The sequence below is a fragment of the Oncorhynchus mykiss genome, chromosome 18, assembly GCF_057628025.1.
Source record: "Oncorhynchus mykiss isolate SJ-2025 chromosome 18, ASM5762802v1, whole genome shotgun sequence".
Taxonomy (NCBI): domain Eukaryota; kingdom Metazoa; phylum Chordata; class Actinopteri; order Salmoniformes; family Salmonidae; genus Oncorhynchus; species Oncorhynchus mykiss.
The window spans coordinates 27,915,816-27,935,406 of record NC_143039.1 but is presented as its reverse complement, the minus strand read 5'-3'; the positions used below and the strand labels follow the sequence as shown (position 1 = coordinate 27,935,406).

Below are 19,591 nucleotides of genomic sequence, written 5' to 3'. Positions count from 1 at the left end.
CCAGGTGATTTCCTCTTGAAGCTTGTTGAGAGAATGCCAAGAGTGTGCAAGCTGTCATCAAGGCAAAGGGTGAATACTTTGAAGAATCTCAAATATGTCATATATTTTGATCTGTTTAACGCTTGTTTGGTTACTACATGATTCCATATGTGTTATTTCATGGTTTTGATGTCTTCACTATTGTTCTACAATAAAGAAAAACCATGGAATGAGTAGGTGTGTCCAATCTTTTGACTGGTACTGTATATGGATGATAAACTCGGAAGCAGCAACAAGACAAGAGCTGAACCCAAGCCGCGAATGCAAACCTCCTATCTCTCCATGATGGCTCCATCTTAGGACAGATTGCATGGCCCTTCACTCCAGGCAGTAAAAGCTAACGAGGGCCTCATAAAGTAGAACAGCCTCCCTCTCCGATCTCAACATGAATCACGCCAGCCAGCAAGATACAGTATGATGGCTCTTCTCAGTCCTCCTCCCTCCTTCCTCCTCACTCTTCCTCTCTCCTCCTCAAAGTCAGACAACTCCCACCAGTCAGTCTCTTTAAGATTCCACTGAGTGCTCTTTGAAGAGTTCCCACAGTATCTGCCTGCTGGCTGCTGTATTGGTGTCTTTCAAAGGGTGTCTCTTCCTAACGCCTCCTTCTATCGATCCGTCACGGCGGAAAGCCAGTCCCCCTCCATCAGTCTCCGATGAATGAATGTCCCCTTCCACCGTGACAGCCAGTCACACTCGGTGAAGCTGGTGCTGTATCAATGGCTGTCAACAGTGTTAAGGGAGCCCACGAACACACACACACACACACTCACACACACACATTCACAAGAAGACATATGGAGTGCACTCATTAAAAACAATGGTCAGGGATTTGAGACGGAGCTCTCAGTAGAAGTGTGTTGTGGATCCCCCTCGTTCAGCAGAGGGAACCAGTCCAGAAGATAGTAAAATATTCATTCAGAGCTGTGCCAATTATTCTACCCAATGTGCTGTGCCAATCTTTGCTTGTTGACGTGTTTGTATCAGCATATATTTAAGTCCTCTTTATATCCAAGGCTGCTTAAGCTGGTGCATATGGCTTCATCATGTGATACCCATAGAGGATGAACAATAATGATATTATTGAGCAGATTTTTTTAGTTTTTTTGAAAATGTATTCAACCTGCTAATGCAGTAGATTATACATAGTTTCCTATCAACTAAACCTGAAATGTGTACATCCTGATTTGTTCCTGTCAGTCGTTGACATAAGCACTCCTGACGCTCTCCAAATCACCGATGGACATCACTTTCATGATACCATTTAGATCCCACACTGTGGTTCCAGTGTTGCCTAATATTCCCGAGTCTCTTTGTCTATTGGGCTAAATCAGAGGACCGGTCTGCCCAAACCCAAGAGGAAGTTGGCTTTTCTTTTGAACAGACATCGTTCTGACTCCGACTGATCATGCGGGAGCATTCAGATCACGTCACCGTGTCAGAACTCTCCTATTGAGAACATTCCCTCGCCTCGCCCAGCCTGTTGCCATAGTAACATGGCCATTCGGAGTCAAAAAGGGTGTTTCGATGCACACTCTTCCATTACCAAACACACATACCGCACACACACACTTATTACTCGCTCACAACCTATATCTTTCTCATCACACACGCTCACTCACTCCCCATAACGCTGTTTTGCCTTGAAGCATGTTGTAGTCAAACAGAGACCATGTTAAAGGTTAAGGCCTGTTCTTTGAACAGTGTTCAAGGACACATATAGATCTGTTTGCCTGTGGGCAGAGGGGGCAGCGATCTTAATGTCTAATGTTTTCTCTGGGGTGTGTATCTGTCTGTGTGTGTGCCTCCTCTCACCTGCAGCTACTCCCTAGGTCATTGTTTTAAAAGAGAATACGTTCCCAGTCAGCTTGCCTGGTAAAATAAGGGTTAAATCAAATTCACTGTATCGCTCACAAAGACAGATAACATTTGTAACACCCTTCCCCACCTCCAAACCTGGCCCTCCATCTAATCCTCCCACCTCTAACCTGTTGACATCCTCCGGTGTCCCCCGCCACCACCTCCTCCCAAGCCACTTCCTGAAGGATCAGGCTTGAATGGATCTGACAAGTTTAATCATTTATTTATGGTCTTCTGCTCTGCAGAGATTGGAAATAAGCAGCGACAGCTCCTTACCAGTGGCGCATCATGCTGGGTAGTCAGATGTAACAGTGACAGCTCCTTACCAGTGGCGCATCATGCTGGGTAGTCAGATGTAACAGTGACAGCTCCTTACCAGTGGCGCATCATGCTGGGTAGTCAGATGTAACAGTGACAGCTCCTTACCAGTGGAGCACCATGCTGGGTAGTCAGATGTAACAGTGACAGCTCCTTACCAGTGGCGCATCATGCTGGGTAGTCAGATGTAACAGTGACAGCTCCTTACCAGTGGAGCACCATGCTGGGTAGTCAGATGTAACAGTGACAGCTCCTTACCAGTCGAGCATCATGCTGGGTAGTCAGATGTAACAGTGACAGCTCCTTACCAGTGGAGCATCATGCTGGGTAGTCAGATGTAACAGCGACAGCTCCTTACCAGTGGAGCACCATGCTGGGTAGTCAGATGTAACAGTGACAGCTCCTTACCAGTGGAGCACCATGCTGGGTAGTCAGATGTGACAGCTCCTTACCAGTGGAGCACCATGCTGGGTAGTTAGATGTAACAGTGACAGCTCCTTACCAGTGACGCATCATGCTGGGTAGTCAGATGTAACAGTGACAGCTCCTTACCAGTGGAGCACCATGCTGGGTAGTCAGATGTAACAGTGACAGCTCCTTACCAGTGGAGCACCGTGCTGGGTAGTCAGATGTAACAGCGACAGCTCCTTACCAGTGGAGCACCGTGCTGGGTAGTCAGATGTAGCAGCGACAGCTCCTTACCAGTGGAGCATCATGCTGGGTAGTCAGATGTAGCAGCGACAGCTCCTTACCAGTGGCGCATCATGCTGGGTAGTCAGATGTAGCAGCGACAGCTCCTTACCAGTGGAGCATCATGCTGGGTAGTCAGATGTAACAGTGACAGCTCCTTACCAGTGGCGCATCATGCTGGGTAGTCAGATGTAACAGTGACAGCTCCTTACCAGTGGAGCACCGTGCTGGGTAGTCAGATGTAGCAGCGACAGCTCCTTACCAGTGGAGCACCGTGCTGGATAGTCAGATGTAACAGTGACAGCTCCTTACCAGTGGAGCACCGTGCTGGGTAGTCAGATGTAACAGTGACTGCTCCTTACCAGTGGAGCATCATGCTGGGTAGTCAGATGTAACAGTGACAGCTCCTTACCAGTGGAGCATCATGCTGGGTAGTCAGATGTAACAGTGACAGCTCCTTACCAGTGGAGCACCATGCTGGGTAGTCAGATGTAACAGTGACAGCTCCTTACCAGTGGAGCATCATGCTGGGTAGTCAGATGTAGCAGCGACAGCTCCTTACCAGTGGAGCATCATGCTGGGTAGTCAGATGTAACAGTGACAGCTCCTTACCAGTGGAGCATCATGCTGGGTAGTCAGATGTAACAGCAACAGCTCCTTACCAGTGGAGCATCATGCTGGGTAGTCAGATGTAGCAGCGACAGCTCCTTACCAGTGGAGCACCGTGCTGGGTAGTCAGATGTAACAGTGACAGCTCCTTACCAGTGGAGCACCGTGCTGGGTAGTCAGATGTAACAGCAACAGCTCCTTACCAGTGGAGCATCATGCTGGGTAGTCAGATGTAACAGTGACAGCTCCTTACCAGTCGAGCATCATGCTGGGTAGTCAGATGTAACAGTGACAGCTCCTTACCAGTGGAGCATCATGCTGGGTAGTCAGATGTAACAGCGACAGCTCCTTACCAGTGGAGCACCATGCTGGGTAGTCAGATGTAACAGTGACAGCTCCTTACCAGTGGAGCACCATGCTGGGTAGTCAGATGTGACAGCTCCTTACCAGTGGAGCACCATGCTGGGTAGTTAGATGTAACAGTGACAGCTCCTTACCAGTGACGCATCATGCTGGGTAGTCAGATGTAACAGTGACAGCTCCTTACCAGTGGAGCACCATGCTGGGTAGTCAGATGTAACAGTGACAGCTCCTTACCAGTGGAGCACCGTGCTGGGTAGTCAGATGTAACAGCGACAGCTCCTTACCAGTGGAGCACCGTGCTGGGTAGTCAGATGTAGCAGCGACAGCTCCTTACCAGTGGAGCATCATGCTGGGTAGTCAGATGTAGCAGCGACAGCTCCTTACCAGTGGCGCATCATGCTGGGTAGTCAGATGTAGCAGCGACAGCTCCTTACCAGTGGAGCATCATGCTGGGTAGTCAGATGTAACAGTGACAGCTCCTTACCAGTGGCGCATCATGCTGGGTAGTCAGATGTAACAGTGACAGCTCCTTACCAGTGGAGCACCGTGCTGGGTAGTCAGATGTAGCAGCGACAGCTCCTTACCAGTGGAGCACCGTGCTGGATAGTCAGATGTAACAGTGACAGCTCCTTACCAGTGGAGCACCGTGCTGGGTAGTCAGATGTAACAGTGACAGCTCCTTACCAGTGGAGCATCATGCTGGGTAGTCAGATGTAACAGTGACAGCTCCTTACCAATGGAGCATCATGCTGGGTAGTCAGATGTAACAGTGACAGCTCCTTACCAGTGGAGCACCATGCTGGGTAGTCAGATGTAACAGTGACAGCTCCTTACCAGTGGAGCATCATGCTGGGTAGTCAGATGTAGCAGCGACAGCTCCTTACCAGTGGAGCATCATGCTGGGTAGTCAGATGTAACAGTGACAGCTCCTTACCAGTGGAGCATCATGCTGGGTAGTCAGATGTAACAGCAACAGCTCCTTACCAGTGGAGCATCATGCTGGGTAGTCAGATGTAGCAGCGACAGCTCCTTACCAGTGGAGCACCGTGCTGGGTAGTCAGATGTAACAGTGACAGCTCCTTACCAGTGGAGCACCGTGCTGGGTAGTCAGATGTAACAGCAACAGCTCCTTACCAGTGGAGCATCATGCTGGGTAGTCAGATGTAGCAGCGACAGCTCCTTACCAGTGGAGCACCGTGCTGGGTAGTCAGATGTAACAGCAACAGCTCCTTACCAGTGGAGCACCGTGCTGGGTAGTCAGATGTAACAGCAACAGCTCCTTACCAGTGGAGCATCATGCTGGGTAGTCAGATGTAGCAGCGACAGCTCCTTACCAGTGGAGCACCGTGCTGGGTAGTCAGATGTAACAGTGACAGCTCCTTACCAGTGGAGCACCGTGCTGGGTAGTCAGATGTGACAGCTCCTTACCAGTGGAGCACCATGCTGGGTAGTTAGATGTAACAGCAACAGCTCCTTACCAGTGGAGCATCATGCTGGGTAGTCAGATGTAGCAGCGACAGCTCCTTACCAGTGGAGCACCGTGCTGGGTAGTCAGATGTAACAGCAACAGCTCCTTACCAGTGGAGCATCATGCTGGGTAGTCAGATGTAGCAGCGACAGCTCCTTACCAGTGGAGCACCGTGCTGGGTAGTTAACGTTGTAACATCGCCTCCACAGCTGCAGCCTGGAGCTGCTACATGTTACTGTCGGGTTAGGTCCAGAGAGAGTCACTGGAAATGCTTTACCCTGCTCATGGCTCGGAAAGTATTGTACTCAGGTTGACATATCACTGGGACGAGTGTGTGTGTGTGTGTGTGTGTGTGTGTGTGTGTGTGTGTGTGTGTGTGTGTGTGTGTGTGTGCATTGATTATAGACAGTATATAAGTATCTTCACACACCTCACCTCGGGTTATGCAGCTTTTCAGCACCCTCTCAGGGAGTAGTGCAGTGAGAAAAGAGATGCTGGCGCAGCTTGTCCTGTACCTTTGCCTGGCTGTCCATGTGCCTGGCTGTGTCAGCAGCAGCAGGGTCTGGCACTGAGAGGACACGACAGGGTAATTGCCGTAAGCCTCTTCAGCCATTGCTCAGCGCCTCAACACCGCCCAAACACAGCTACAGCTCCCCTCCCAGGTTCATCAGAGCGACTAACAGGACCCCTGTCAGCCTCCTGCACCGACATGGAGCAAGGGAGAGAGTGTGTGTGTGTGCGTGGGTGTAAAGTGAAAAAGACTGAGGATGGAGCAGTGGAGAGAAAAAGAGAGAGCGAGAGAGTGTGTGTGTGGGTGCGTGTCCGTGTGTGTAAGAGGGTGTGAGACGGAGAAAGCCTATTGTACGGAGCTGGGATGTTATCAGGACAGGTGTGGTGTTTCAGCTGTGCTGTATAATGGGATGTGTTCAGGGTGCTCGCAGCGTGCCTGCCTCTACCCATGAGCACTGAGATGGTGCCTGTGATAATTCCTAGTACACTCTCACTGTGAAAGGACGAATTGACATGAAAATAAAATGTCATTCATTCATTTATTGGTGAAGCTCTATCTGTTGCTGTGTCTGGGCAGCACAGCACAGGGGGTTGGTAATGGCACTGGAGGGGGTATTATCTGGGCACATAAACTCAGCAAAAAAATAAATGTCCTCTCACTGTCAACTGCGTTAATTTTCAGCTAACTTAACACGTGTAAATATGTGTATGAACAAAACAAGATTCAATAACGGAGATATAAACTGAACAAGTTCCACAGACATGTGACTAACAGAAATGGAATAATGTGTCCCTGGACAAGGGGGGGGGGGGGGGGGGGGGGGGGGGGGGGTCAAAAGTAACAGTCAGTATCTGGTGTGGCCACCAGCTGCATTAAGTACTGCAGTGCATCTCCTCCTCATGGACTGCACCAGATTTGCAATTTCTTGCTGTGCAATTACCCCATTCTTCCATCAAGGCACCTGCAAGTTGCCAGACATTTCTGGGGGAATGGCCCTAGCCTTCACCCTCTGATCCAACACGCTTTGATCCGGGCTATTCGGTATGGCTGGTGGCAGTATGGCTGGTGGCATTGTCATGCTGGAGGGTCATGTCAGGATGAGCCTGCAGAAAGGGTACCACATGAGAGAGGAGGATGTCTTCCCTGTAACACACAGCGTTGAGATTGCCTGCAATGACAACAAGCTCAGTCCGATGATGCTGTGACACCCCAGACCATGATGGACCCTCCAACTCCAAATCGATCCCGCTCCAGAGTACAGGCCTCGGTGTAACGCTCATTCCTTAGATGATAAACGCGAATCCGACCATCACCCCTGGTGAGACAAAACTGCGACTCGTCAGTGAAGAGCACTTTTTGCCAGTCCTGTCTGGTCCAGCGACGGTGGGTTTTTTCCCATAGGCGACGTTGTTGCCGGTGATGTCTGTTGGCGACCTTACCTTACAACAGGCCTACAAGCCCTCAGTCCAGCCTCTCTCAGCCTATTGCGTACAGTCTGAGCACTGATTGAGGGATTGTGCGTTCCTGGTGTAACTCGGGCAGTTGTTGTTGCTATCCTGTACCTGTCCCGCAGGTGTGATGTACCGATCCTGTGCAGTTGTTGTTACATGTGGTGTGCCACTGCGAGGACGATCAGCTGTCCGTCCTGTCTCCCTGTAGCGCTGTTTTAGGCGTCTCACAGCACGGACATTGCTATGTATTGCCCTGGCCACATCTGCAGTCCTCATGCCTCCTTGCAGCATGCCTAAGGCACATTCACGCAGATGAACAGGGACCCTGGGCATCTTTCTTTTAGTGTTTTTCAGTCAGTAGAAAGGCCTCTTTAGTGTCCCAAGTTCTCATAACTGTGACCTTAATTGCCTACCGTGTGTAAGTTGTTAGTGTCTTAACGACCGTTCCACAGGTGCGTGTTCATTATTTGTTTATGGTTCATTGATCAAGTATGGGAAACAGTGTTTAAACCCTTTTCAATTAAGATCTGTGGAATTATTTGGATTTTTACTAATTATCTTTGAAAGACAGGGTCCTGATTAAGGGACTTTTTTTTTTTTGTTGCTGAGTTTATGTTTTGGTTGCTGCTACTTCTCCTTCACCCAGGCCTCCAGATGTTTATCTAAGCAAAAGTGTGTGTGTGTGTGTGTGTGTGTGTGTGTGTGTGTGTGTGTGTGTGTGTGTGTGTGTGTGTGTGTGTGTGTGTGTGTGTGTGTGTGTGTGTGTGTGTGTGTGTGTGTGTGTGTGTGCGTGTGTGTAAAAACATTATAGTTTTACATTGGAATATATTGAGCTTAAGTGCAATTATTTCCTGAAATGTTTCGCCTGTATTTTTCATTTTGTCAGGAGTGGCTCTTGAGAACAAATGATCTGTTTTGAATTATAAGCACAGATTTTCACTTTCTTTTAAAGGGTAAAATAATATATCCAAATTAGCAGTTATTGTTTGTCCTGTTCTATTGTTCATAGAAATGAATATTGGAGTTGGAATCTGTCTCTCCCTAACTAACTCCAACTTTTATAGGTCAATGCCAGAAACGTGATTGTCGTCTTGAAGTCTGAACGTTTCAGTCACAGGCGGCCGGTTGCACCTTAATTGGGGAGGAGGGGCTCATAGTAATGACTGGAACCGAATGAATGGAACGGTATCAAACCCATCAAACACGTTGTTTCCATGTGTTCGGTACCATTCCATTCACTCCATTCCAGCCATTATTATGAGCCTGTCCTCCTCTAACCAGCCTCTTGTGGTTTCAGTGTTCCCCATTCTCATTTGCCCATGGCTTATTTCACCTCAACTAGCTTACATCCAACATAGCATACCAGATAATGAGAGTTCAAACTTCCAGAATATACAGTATAGCTAAGCTGAGAGAGAAGGTTTTGAAGGTCTCTGTCACCTACATGTTTAGCTGGAGGCTTTTACTCTATTGATGTAATAAAACATCCTGTACTTCCTTCTCAGTGTATCGACAGGTTTTAAAGATACCCTTCCATTTTCTAGGCCTGCTTTTCGCTCTATTTCATTAGTCTACCAAAGACAGACGAAAATCCTCCATGTCCTTTTTGGACCCAGCATTAACGTCCCGTCGCGTCTCTGGAACGCTGCAGCAAGTCTCGGATATTAGATGACAAGAATGTCACCCGGTCGGACGGTAAAATATATCACCGCCATGAATCAAGTTGTCATTTCCAATTTATGCCAGAGCACAGGTCCTGGTGCTGTGGACAGACTACTGATGCTGTCCGCTCTCTCTCTCTCTCTCTCTCTCTCTCTCTCTCTCTCTCTCTCTCTCTCTCTCTCTCTCTCCATCCTCAAACAGTAAGTGTCTCTCTGATTCCAACTTACAAAACCCTCTTCAGAATTTCTAATTTATTTGTAATTTAGGGCATGCTTATCCAAAGCGACTCACAGTTAAAACATATAGTGTACTCGCAAGGTGGTACTGAATGATGAGTCTGTGCCAATAATGCCAGCATCTGTTTGTCTTTAACAGATTTGATAAGGAGACCAGAGATATTTGAGGTGGCCCCTACAGAAACAGTGCCTGCGCAGAAAATACAGACCAGGAAGTGGAGTGTGCGGCCTTAAGTTAATTATTTCTTACCAACAATCATTCAATTATATCTGTTATCAGGAGAATACACAAAGGCTAGAACCATACTGGGAATCTTTATCAATGCCATTTTAATTTAACACTCATCAAAGCAAGAGAGCGCTTATTAATTCAGCCTCCATCAGGACCTTCACGCACCATTTAACAGCAGGAAAGCAGAATGACATCTTCACAATATTCACAGCAACATCCAATTGGTGGAGGAGAGAAGCTTGGAAGAATTTCAAAATGTCTGATTTACTCTACACCTACACACAGTACCATGTGGGGGGAGCGATGAGGGCCCTGATTTGTAGTTCACTATGCAACATTTTGTCCTACTCCATAAACCACAGAGCACATACTTTGGGGCCCTGATTTGTTTGCATGTCCCAAATACTGTCATGCTATGCTTCTGTGGTGATGCACTATGCAGAAATCCCTCCGCCATTTCCTGGTTGAAAAACTTCTCATAATTTCAGTTTATGTGACAAAACAAGCAAGTATACTGTAGAGAATCACCTGAGAGAGTACCATCTAAACCTGTATGAAATATATTTTCCATAACCAAAAATATAGTATTTTAAGTTGTTTGAAGCTGGTGAACAAAACTGATAGTAAAAGACTCAAAAACAAATCTTAAGAACGGGAAGCATAGAAATAGCGCACGTAGAACTGCTTCCCAAATGACAGATCTATAACTGAAACCTGCAGCACACTCATTTAATTTCAAGACACTGAGGACCCCAATTACCTCCCCCTTACTTCCGCTGCTCATTATGTGTAGATGCCCATCACAGGAGGTTGGTGGCACCTTAATTGGGGAGGACAATCCAGTGGTAATGGGTGAAGCGGAATCAGTGGAATGGTATTAAACACATGGTTTCTATGTGTCTGATGCCATTCCATTCGCTCCGTTCTAAACATTATTATGATCCGTCCTCCCCTCAGCAGCCTCCACTGCTGCCGAAGTAATTACTATAGGGTCGGTCGGGTCCAGTCTTAGATATAAGGTGGCTGTTGATAGGCTGCCTTGCATTACTCCATGTCACTGTATCGCTGCCTATGGGGGCCTACAGTGCTGCATTCCCAAGAAGCAGCCATCTGACTGACTCCACAGTTTGCATTTCAAAGAGAAAGAAAAGTGGGTCTCTTGAGATTTGCCATAGTTGGAGCAGTAGCTTTCCCGAGACATACCTCATTGACAGCAAGACTTCATGTCTGGCTAACAATATATCTGAAACGGCTATATTCTATTCGGAAGTAAGGGGATTTCCATTTAAGTCTTAAATCTGCCTTTCGTACTCCTTGATTTGATTGATATTTGACTGATATTTTAGTTCTATATTACAGTTCTATGTTACCGTTCTTGCCCTGGTTTCCGATACAGATAATCACAGGGAGACGGGAGCTTCTTTCATGAAGAGATATGTTGACAGCTCTGCTCATAAGAGTAGGCATCAGATCTGTAGGGGTAGTTATGTATTTTTCTCCCTTTCCTCCTTTTATCTCGAGATAGATCAGTAAATTGGCCAGGGCAGTGTGAGACGTCTACCTTTGGTTTGGCATTTGATGGATGTGCCCATAGATGTGATGTATGATTTATTATAAAGCGGCATGTTCCTCTCATCTTATGAGCTGAAGCCCATCTCTGAAACACTCCGTCTTCTCAGTCTACTCGACAATAGCCTCTACCTGAACTCTTGTTTTGAATTGTCCGTCCCTAATCGCACCCTTCTAACGAAGGTCACTATCCGCTTAAATAACAACTTCAGTTAATTAGGTGTGAGGACGAAAAGAGAGGCCCTCAGCAGTGAGTAACCACCAGGCTGGTCTAATGTTGTGGCGCATCAGAGTCAGTATATTACACTCTCTCTGGGAGGAGAAGACCTTTAACTGACTCCAGCCTTTAACATCACAGGGTGGTTGTCTGTTATCACACACACACACACACACACACACACACACACACACACACACACACACACACACACAAATGAACAACACAAAAACGTACACACTGATGAGAGGAGTGTTAGGCGTCAGGCCAAAGCAGTAGATCAACGAGAGGGTGAGCCATGATTTCTAAGGCTGCTAAATTGAGTTCCTCAAGGAAGGGGGATGTGTGTGGTGATTTAGAGCTGAATGGTTTAATCCAGCTAGATGCATTGAATTTTCTCCCCCATCTCTTCAGCCCCCACCCTGTCTAGTGTGAAGACGGGACTTCCTTTCAATTACCCAGAGTGCATTGTTGTCTGCCAGGTGTCAGTCAGGGGCGGTGACAGGGCTGCGGCGTGGTGGGACGACAGTGTCTCTCTTTCTTCTTTCTTTCTTCATTCCCTTCTCTTTCTCTCTCTCACTTTCTCTCTACACAAGCCTTTACTGTCTGCTTCCTGCTGTCATGACAACCAATACAATATCTCACATCTGTCAAAGACTGCTGTTGCTTGATGTAAATAGGCTTCTATTGTAATTTACACCAAAGACTTAATTTGGGAAATAACAACGCTTCACTGAGTGAAGAGAAGAAGATAAACTAAGTTTTATTGAGTGTAAGGATTTTTTGTTGTTGTTGTTGACATTTTCTGTTTAAATTATTCTTCTTGCCTCCCGGGTGGCGCAGTGGTCTAAGGCACTGCATCGCAGTGCTAGCTGTGCCACCAGAGACTCTGGGTTCGAGCCCAGGCTCTGTCGCAGCCGGCCGCGACCAGGAGGTCCATGGAGCGATGCACAATTGGCCCAGCGTTGTCCGGGTTAGGGAGGGTTTGGCCGGTAGGGATATCCTGATATCCTTGTCTCATCCCGCACTAGCGACTCCTCTGGCGGGCAGTGCACAGTGCGGCTTGGTTGGGTTGTGTTTTGGAGGACGCATAGCTTCATAGCTAGTGGAATGAATACAACCTTCATCTCTCCTGAGCCCATACGGGAGTTGTAGCGATGAGACAAGATAGTAACAACTAAACAATTGGATATCACGAAATTGGGGAGAAAAAGTGGGTGAAAGTGAAAAAATAAATAATAATAATAATTATTATTCTTCTTTAATTGAATGTTGGGGAAAAGTTCAACAAAGCTCAATTGAAAGCCTGCCTTTTCCGTTTCCGTAATGGCAATCCAAGAATCAGGGAGAAACATGAATATGATACTGCAATGATATCCTGTTCATATCCTGTTCATTCAAATAGCATCTGCAGGTCAAGGTGTTCTCTCTAAAAAAAGAAGCTACTTCAACATGAGAGGTGGAATGAATACATGTAACAAGTCCGTCTGTCGTGAGAAGAGCAGGTTTCTAGTACTACTTTCCCTGTACCATTTATCAGAATCGGCTGACACTGTGATCTCAAGCACAAAGAATCAATCTAAGAGAGAATAATTAAAGGAATTGTACAGTACAATCCCAAGGAAATGACTGAAGGAAAGCAAGCAAAACATCTCTCTCGCTCTCACTCTCTCGCTCTCTCTATTGCTCTCTCGCTCAGAGACAGAAATAATAGAGTGAACGGGACGAAGCAGGTCAGGGAGGGCAGATGATTTAGTGGTGGAGCTAGACTAAAAGAGAGAGGGGAATAGAGAGATGGATGAGAGGAAGCAGCCCGAGGTGTCCATAGAGATTGAAGGGTTTATAGTGGGTGGCGAAAACAAAGCTGTGTGTTTGCAGTGGGTGAGGCCCAGAGGAGCATGGGGAGAGGGATCAACAGTGTCACTGGGAAAAAGGAGGGCGAGTGATAGAAAGAGAAGAATGACAGAGAAGGGGGGGGGGGGGGGGAGAAATGATGGCGAACAATGGGGAAAGAGAGAGGGAGAGAGTGCTAAACAGAGGTGGAGGAATGATTGAGAAGAGGGGAAGAGAGGTAGGGAAACATGATGAGATGGATTAAACTCCCAGTGAGAAGTGATGGGAGGACAGGAAATATGAGGACATAGAATAGATCATTCTGCCACTGAAAGAGAAGGGATAAAGAATATGAATAGATGTCATCGTCGCCACTCTCAAAATGTGACAGATAAGGCAGGACCCCAACTCAGAACTGCGAAGTCAGGCTAATCTAAAGAAATCATGAGACCATCTCACCATTTTGAGCGTCTCACTCAAAATGACATTTGTGGGATATCCACAGGACTTTCCTTTAATCACGCAGCACAGCATTCGACTACGTCAAAAACAATGTTCATTTCCAAAAGACATGGACTTCAGCCCTCTGAACCTCTGAACATTTTATTTGTCCAAAAGATAATCCTTTGGCTACAGGAATATAACTGTTCACCTATGTTGATGCACAGATGCCATATTGCGTTATCCAAAGGATTCTCAAATAAAAGGGGCGCATACTGTGGGATTCATCTTTGGTTTTGACATACAGGTAACTGCCAAAATAATGGAAACACTTGTGTAAATGAGGGATACAAAGTATAATGAAAGCAGGTGCTTCCACAGAGGTGTGGTTCCTGAGTTATTAAGGAATGAACATCCCATCATGCTCATGTATAAAAACGCTGGACAGGCCATTATTTTGGCCAATATTTTGGTTACCATGGCTATGCCTCCATCCACAGGGCACGAGTGGTCACTGAATGGTTTGATAAGCATGAAAACTATGTAAACCATGTGCCAGGGCCATGTTAGTCTTCAAATCTCAACACAATTGAACACTTATGGAAGTTTCTGGAGTGGTACCTGAGACAGCGTTTTCAACAAAACCCCAAATTATGGAATTTCTCATGGAAGAATGATATCGCATCCCTCCGATAGAGTTCCAGACATTTGTAGAGTCTATGCCAAGATGCATTGAAGCTGTTCTGTCTCGTGGTGGCCCAACGCCTTATAAAGACACTATGTTGGTGTTTCCTTTATTTTGGCAGTTACCTGTATATCTCTGTATGGTGGAAAACTGATATTTTTGTCTGTTATTTTTTACACTCTTTCATTCCTAATACCAGTTTTTCATCAACACACACATAAAGACACACTTTTTTTTATTTTTTATTCCACACCACAATCAGTAGTCTCACTGTTGGTAGCAACAGGTGCCTGTTCCCTGAGTAAAATCCAGTAGAGTGCCTCTCACTTCTTGTTACTGTAATGATGGAAAAATGCACTCTTCGCTTTGATCCAGAACCAATGCTGTTGCTGTCTGTGATGGAAACACTCACTGAGCATGGTGGGCTTTTATCAGAGCTGACTTTCTTTAATCATGTCTTTCATCATCGAAGCGAAACAATGGTTATTTTGTGATTCATTTTTCCCCGTCACAAAGCCACTATTATGATAAACCATTCTAAAAAGCAGCGTGTGTGCATACTTATATGCCCATGAAAGTGCCATACAATTCCTAATAATGGCACCAGAGCATCGGTGCGTTATTTCTCTGGATGCTACAGTACCTATTCCACCAAGCGAGGAAGAGCTCATTACTGAACAATATTTCCCGTCATGCCAAGATCACTGTGTCATTGAGAGAGAAAGAGGAGAGAGAGAGAGAGGCAGGGGAAGAGAGAGATATAAAGAGAGAAGGAAAGAGGGAAGAAGAGCGAGAAGGACAGATACAGAGAGAGCGAAAGAGAGGATGCAGAGCATTTCCCTCGGGAGTGTTTCTTCTTGAGGAGACTTTTCAGAGAGTAAGAGTGATATTGCTGATTTGACACAGCGTATGCAGCGAGGGAAGTACAAGCGGAGATAACCAGTGTTTGTAAACACAAAGTAGCCAGAACTAAAGAAGAAGAAAAAGCAGGCCATAAACATACCGCCAGAGGACGGCTTGGAGAAGTATACACGCACCTAAAGCTATAGAGATCGTCTCACATGTTGAGTCATCTGTTATCTGTGATTATAGGAAACAAACAAAGAGGATCTTTCTGTATGTTTTTCTAAGCTCATACTAACCCTCCTCATAACTCCACGCATGTAAATACTCTAATTTTGCCAAAGACTTCTGAAGCATTCTTGTTAAGGCTTGACTAAATTGTTTTTTTTATCTGTTTCTGTCCAGAATCAAGTGCTGGCGAGAAGAATGCAAGGGAACACCCCTAATGGAATGGAATAGTTCAATGTCTGCATTGAGGAAAAACGACAACCCTCCTTTTCAACCAGAATCCCACCACTAGGCTGTATTAAAGCAGTCGAGGGTACTGAATTAATGTCAAGCATCTCGTGGAGGCAGCATCATGCTGCACCGATGGAAGTAGCTGGAGGACCACCCATGGAGATTCCACCTTCTTGACATTCTCAATGCTCCTAACACGTGCCAAGTAAACAGAAATGCCTTCAAAGGTCAGCTGCTTATACTTGTTGACGGTCGTTTGCTGGGCTAGCGCTCTCTGGTACCTGAGTCTGTCCCGTCCCTCCACCTCCTACGTGGGCCAGCTGTCCATCCCCATCCGCCAGAAGACCAAGCTCACCAAGAACGTGACCTTCAGCAATATACGGACTCGGCCGCTCAACCCACACTCCTTCGACTTTGTCATCAACGAGCCCAAGAAGTGTGAGACGGAGGCACCTTTCTTAGTCATTCTGATCAGCACCACCCACAAGGAGTTTGATGCACGTCAAGCGATTCGAGAGACGTGGGGCGACGAGAGCACGTTCGGCGATGGCGTTCGCGTCCTCACACTCTTCCTGCTTGGGAGGAACACGGATCCGGTGCTCAACCAGATGGTGGAACAGGAGAGCCAGATCTTCCACGATGTCGTGGTGGAGGACTTCATAGACTCCTACCACAACCTCACCCTCAAGACCCTGATGGGCATGCGCTGGGTGGCCACCTTCTGCCCCAAGGCACAGTACGTCCTCAAGACGGACTCGGACATCTATGTTAACATGGAGAACCTGGTCTACAACCTCCTCAAGCCCGCCTCCAAGCCGCGGAGACGCTACTTCACGGGCTACGTCATCAACGGAGGTCCGATCAGAGACATGCGCAGTAAGTGGTACATGCCCAGAGACCTTTACCCTGAGGCTAAGTACCCGCCTTTCTGTTCGGGCACGGGGTACGTGTTCTCGGCGGATGTGGCCGAGCTCATCTACAAGACGTCCCTGCACACCAGACTGCTCCACCTGGAGGATGTGTACGTGGGGCTGTGCCTTCGTAAACTGGGCATCCACCCCTTCCAGAACAGTGGCTTCAACCACTGGAAGATGGCCTACAGTCTGTGCCGCTACCGACGGGTCGTAACGGTCCACCAGATCTCCCCGGAGGAGATGCACCGCATCTGGAATGACATGACCAGCAAGAAACACCTCAAGTGTTAATCAGCTACCTACATTTAGTGCCAAGAGGTCCTTCTTCTTCTTCTTCTTCTTTATTGCTTCTTCTCTTCCTCCTCCTCTGCCTCTTCCACCTCTTCCTATTTCTGCTTTTCTTTGTCACTGTACAGCACATGACCCTGAGGGAACAGTACTGTAACAATAACCGTCTGGCCGTTTGCATAGTCCAAGAGACGCTTCGCTAAAAGCCTCTTTATCAGACCAAGGTTTCTCTCTGCTGTTGTTACTCCTGCATTCTCCCCCTATTGATGAGTTTAAAGGCCACAGTTTAGAAAATCAAATAATTCTGTATATTTTCTGAAATATGTTTGATTAAAAAAATCCACTCTATGAAAATCAAATAATGTCCCACAATGCAACAGTATGCCATTTGCACCATATGTTGTTTATGAGATGAAATCACTAAAACACAGAGGTAGAAGCTTAGCAGTGGGACAAAATGGCTCGGATGCTATTAGGCTAATCTATGTAGGCAATGCTGTTAATTTCCAGAAAAACTGGCCCTATTACTGTAGTAGTAGGGATGATAAGAAATACCAAGATATACAACCTATGTAAACGTTCTGCTGTCAGTTAGGTTGATAATGAATGTCCACTCTTAATTTCCAGTCTTTGCATATTTAATAAAGATGTATTTGTGGGATGTACTGTTTTGGTACCGCAACAGATGTTGTCATAGTGAAAAGACCATGATAAGTATACAATGTAACAACGTGCTGTCGACATAGATTGAGTGTTCATTGATTGGAATGATCTAAGATTGTTAGAACAGGAGACTAACAGTTCACTGGACCTACTGTGTGACACGACGGACACACTTGCCTCTGCAATTGAGTTGTAATATACTGTTTTAAAGATCAAACCTATTTTCTTACTATGTATTTGGAGTCCTTTGTATTGTACTAGGTAGAGAATGGCTTCATTTCTTGGACACCCGTATTTCTTATGGGACGGTACAAATGGCCACGTAACGGCATTAACCACATGCATTCCCCGGTGAATGTTATTCTATCTGTATGTGAGGCGCAATTCTTTTCCCCCGCTCTTTAAGCCGCGCGGTGACGAGACAGACGGCAGGGTGTTATATTTTCTATTACTTGAAACCAGAGGGACGACACAACCAACATTACATTAAAGACGTCTTTCATTTGAGAGTGGATTCCCTTTTTTCCCTACGTATTTATCAGCCTTTATTATGTGTGATCCTAATAAGAGGACAGTTTTATAATATTGTTTAATTATTCAATGGGTTTTTATTTCAATACATGCAGTGGACTGACAAATACCTATTTATACCTGAATTAAGGACTTCAGCTTTACCCAAGTCCCTCTCTGTAGTTGCAGTGCGTCAGGTAATGAATTGTAAACATGTTCGGCGCTCATTAAGAGTGCCTATCAACACAACTCTCTGTGTAAAGCTGTCAACACGCCATGAACAACTACTCAGAGAAATGCCTTCATGCTATGACTCTGAACTACTCAGCTGAATGCTCGAGATTTACATTTGCTCATCTGTAGAGGCGTGTGTGTGTGTGTGTGTGTTTTGGTTTTTCAATTAGAGTCCCCATTAGCCAACGCCAATGGCGACAGCTAGTCAGTCGTACATGGGTCCAACACATACATTACAGACATTTAAAAACATGAACATGTAGTGTGTGTGTGTGTGTGCATTTATCAGTAACATATACACATCAGTACATATAGTACACACAAAAAGTAGGTCACATGGAGAGCTGTGTGTGTGTGTGTGTGTGATGTAAGAATAGAGCTCCAGTAATTGGTTCTTCCTATCGGTGAGAGCAGGTTTGTCAGATGCAGACAGGTGTGTGTGTGGCGGAGGTGAGAACACTTTGAAACACAAGTTTACCGACATGGCTCCTGGGAGCTGCTAGGAGCCTCTGGGGAGTTAGATAGATTCTATATAGAACAAAAGGGGATTCTCAACAGTATATATGTTGAACACACAATGACACACTGTGGTAAAACATTTACAGTGTTCTCACAAACAATATGGACTTGAAATCTTTGGGGACAGACACATCTCTATGTCCTAACCGTTTTCCTCACATTAGGAGTATTCCCAGATGCTGTTCTGGTTGAAAATCTATTCGGTTAACTTGTGATCAACTTGAAACCCCTTGAAATGTAATTGTACTTTTAGTACTGTCGATTCTAAATGGCGTTTTGATGGCTTTGCTCCATCCTAAATGCATCCACTTTACAACGTGTTACCTTCATTCCCAGAGCTTGTTCAGTCCTATGACCATTTAGCTGACGGTTTTCTATTAAATGACTCACAGGTGACACATTCATTATATGACTCATTTTCTGTTCCTTAGATTGCAGTTATATTTTCAGTGTTGTGCTACAAACGGAACAATTGGGAATAACATACTGTAGTAATGGAGGACATGGGAGACATGGAGGCATCAGCCAGACAGACGGAGAAGGCAAACTGCTGAGTTGACAGATAACGGTAGTTCTGGTGAGTATGAAGTGAATTAACTTGTGTGTTTATCGCAATGGGACCTAGGCCAAAAAATATATAGATTTCGGAAAATAAAGAGATACAAGTTTGTTAGTCAACTTTTATCACATTCAAAGTGCATTTAAGTAAAAAACTGAACCAAACAAAAATGAGCAGCCCACGTTTAAAAAATATGGTACCAATCTGAGGGCAGCATGAACCATCTGCTGTGGTAGCAAAGGGCTCTTTCAGATGAGGGCACACAAATCGTTTTTATTTTCGGTGATGCTATTGTGTCACAGGATTCTCTCTGAATATACAATGGGATTATGGAGTGTTGCTTTTGGTTGGTGCTGTTCAGTGGGAGGAATATGCATAGGGATGTTCTGCATCTGTTTCACAAAGGGGGTGGATCTAATAG

The 19,591-nt window shown here is 46.0% G+C and overlaps 1 protein-coding gene across 1 annotated transcript in view; it reads left to right on the top strand.

Annotated features, from left to right (window-relative positions):
• The window catches only part of LOC110495790 (beta-1,3-galactosyltransferase 1), a 111,422-nt gene extending 93,565 nt beyond the window's left edge, over nt 1-17,857 (top strand). Inside the window, exon 3 of the mRNA XM_021571219.3 lies at nt 15,430-17,857. Within this exon, the coding sequence (XP_021426894.2) occupies nt 15,699-16,688 (990 nt within the window). The 5' untranslated portion in view covers nt 15,430-15,698 and the 3' untranslated portion in view covers nt 16,689-17,857. The remainder of the gene's footprint in view (nt 1-15,429) is intronic.
• The last annotated feature ends 1,734 nt before the right edge of the window (nt 17,858-19,591 follow it).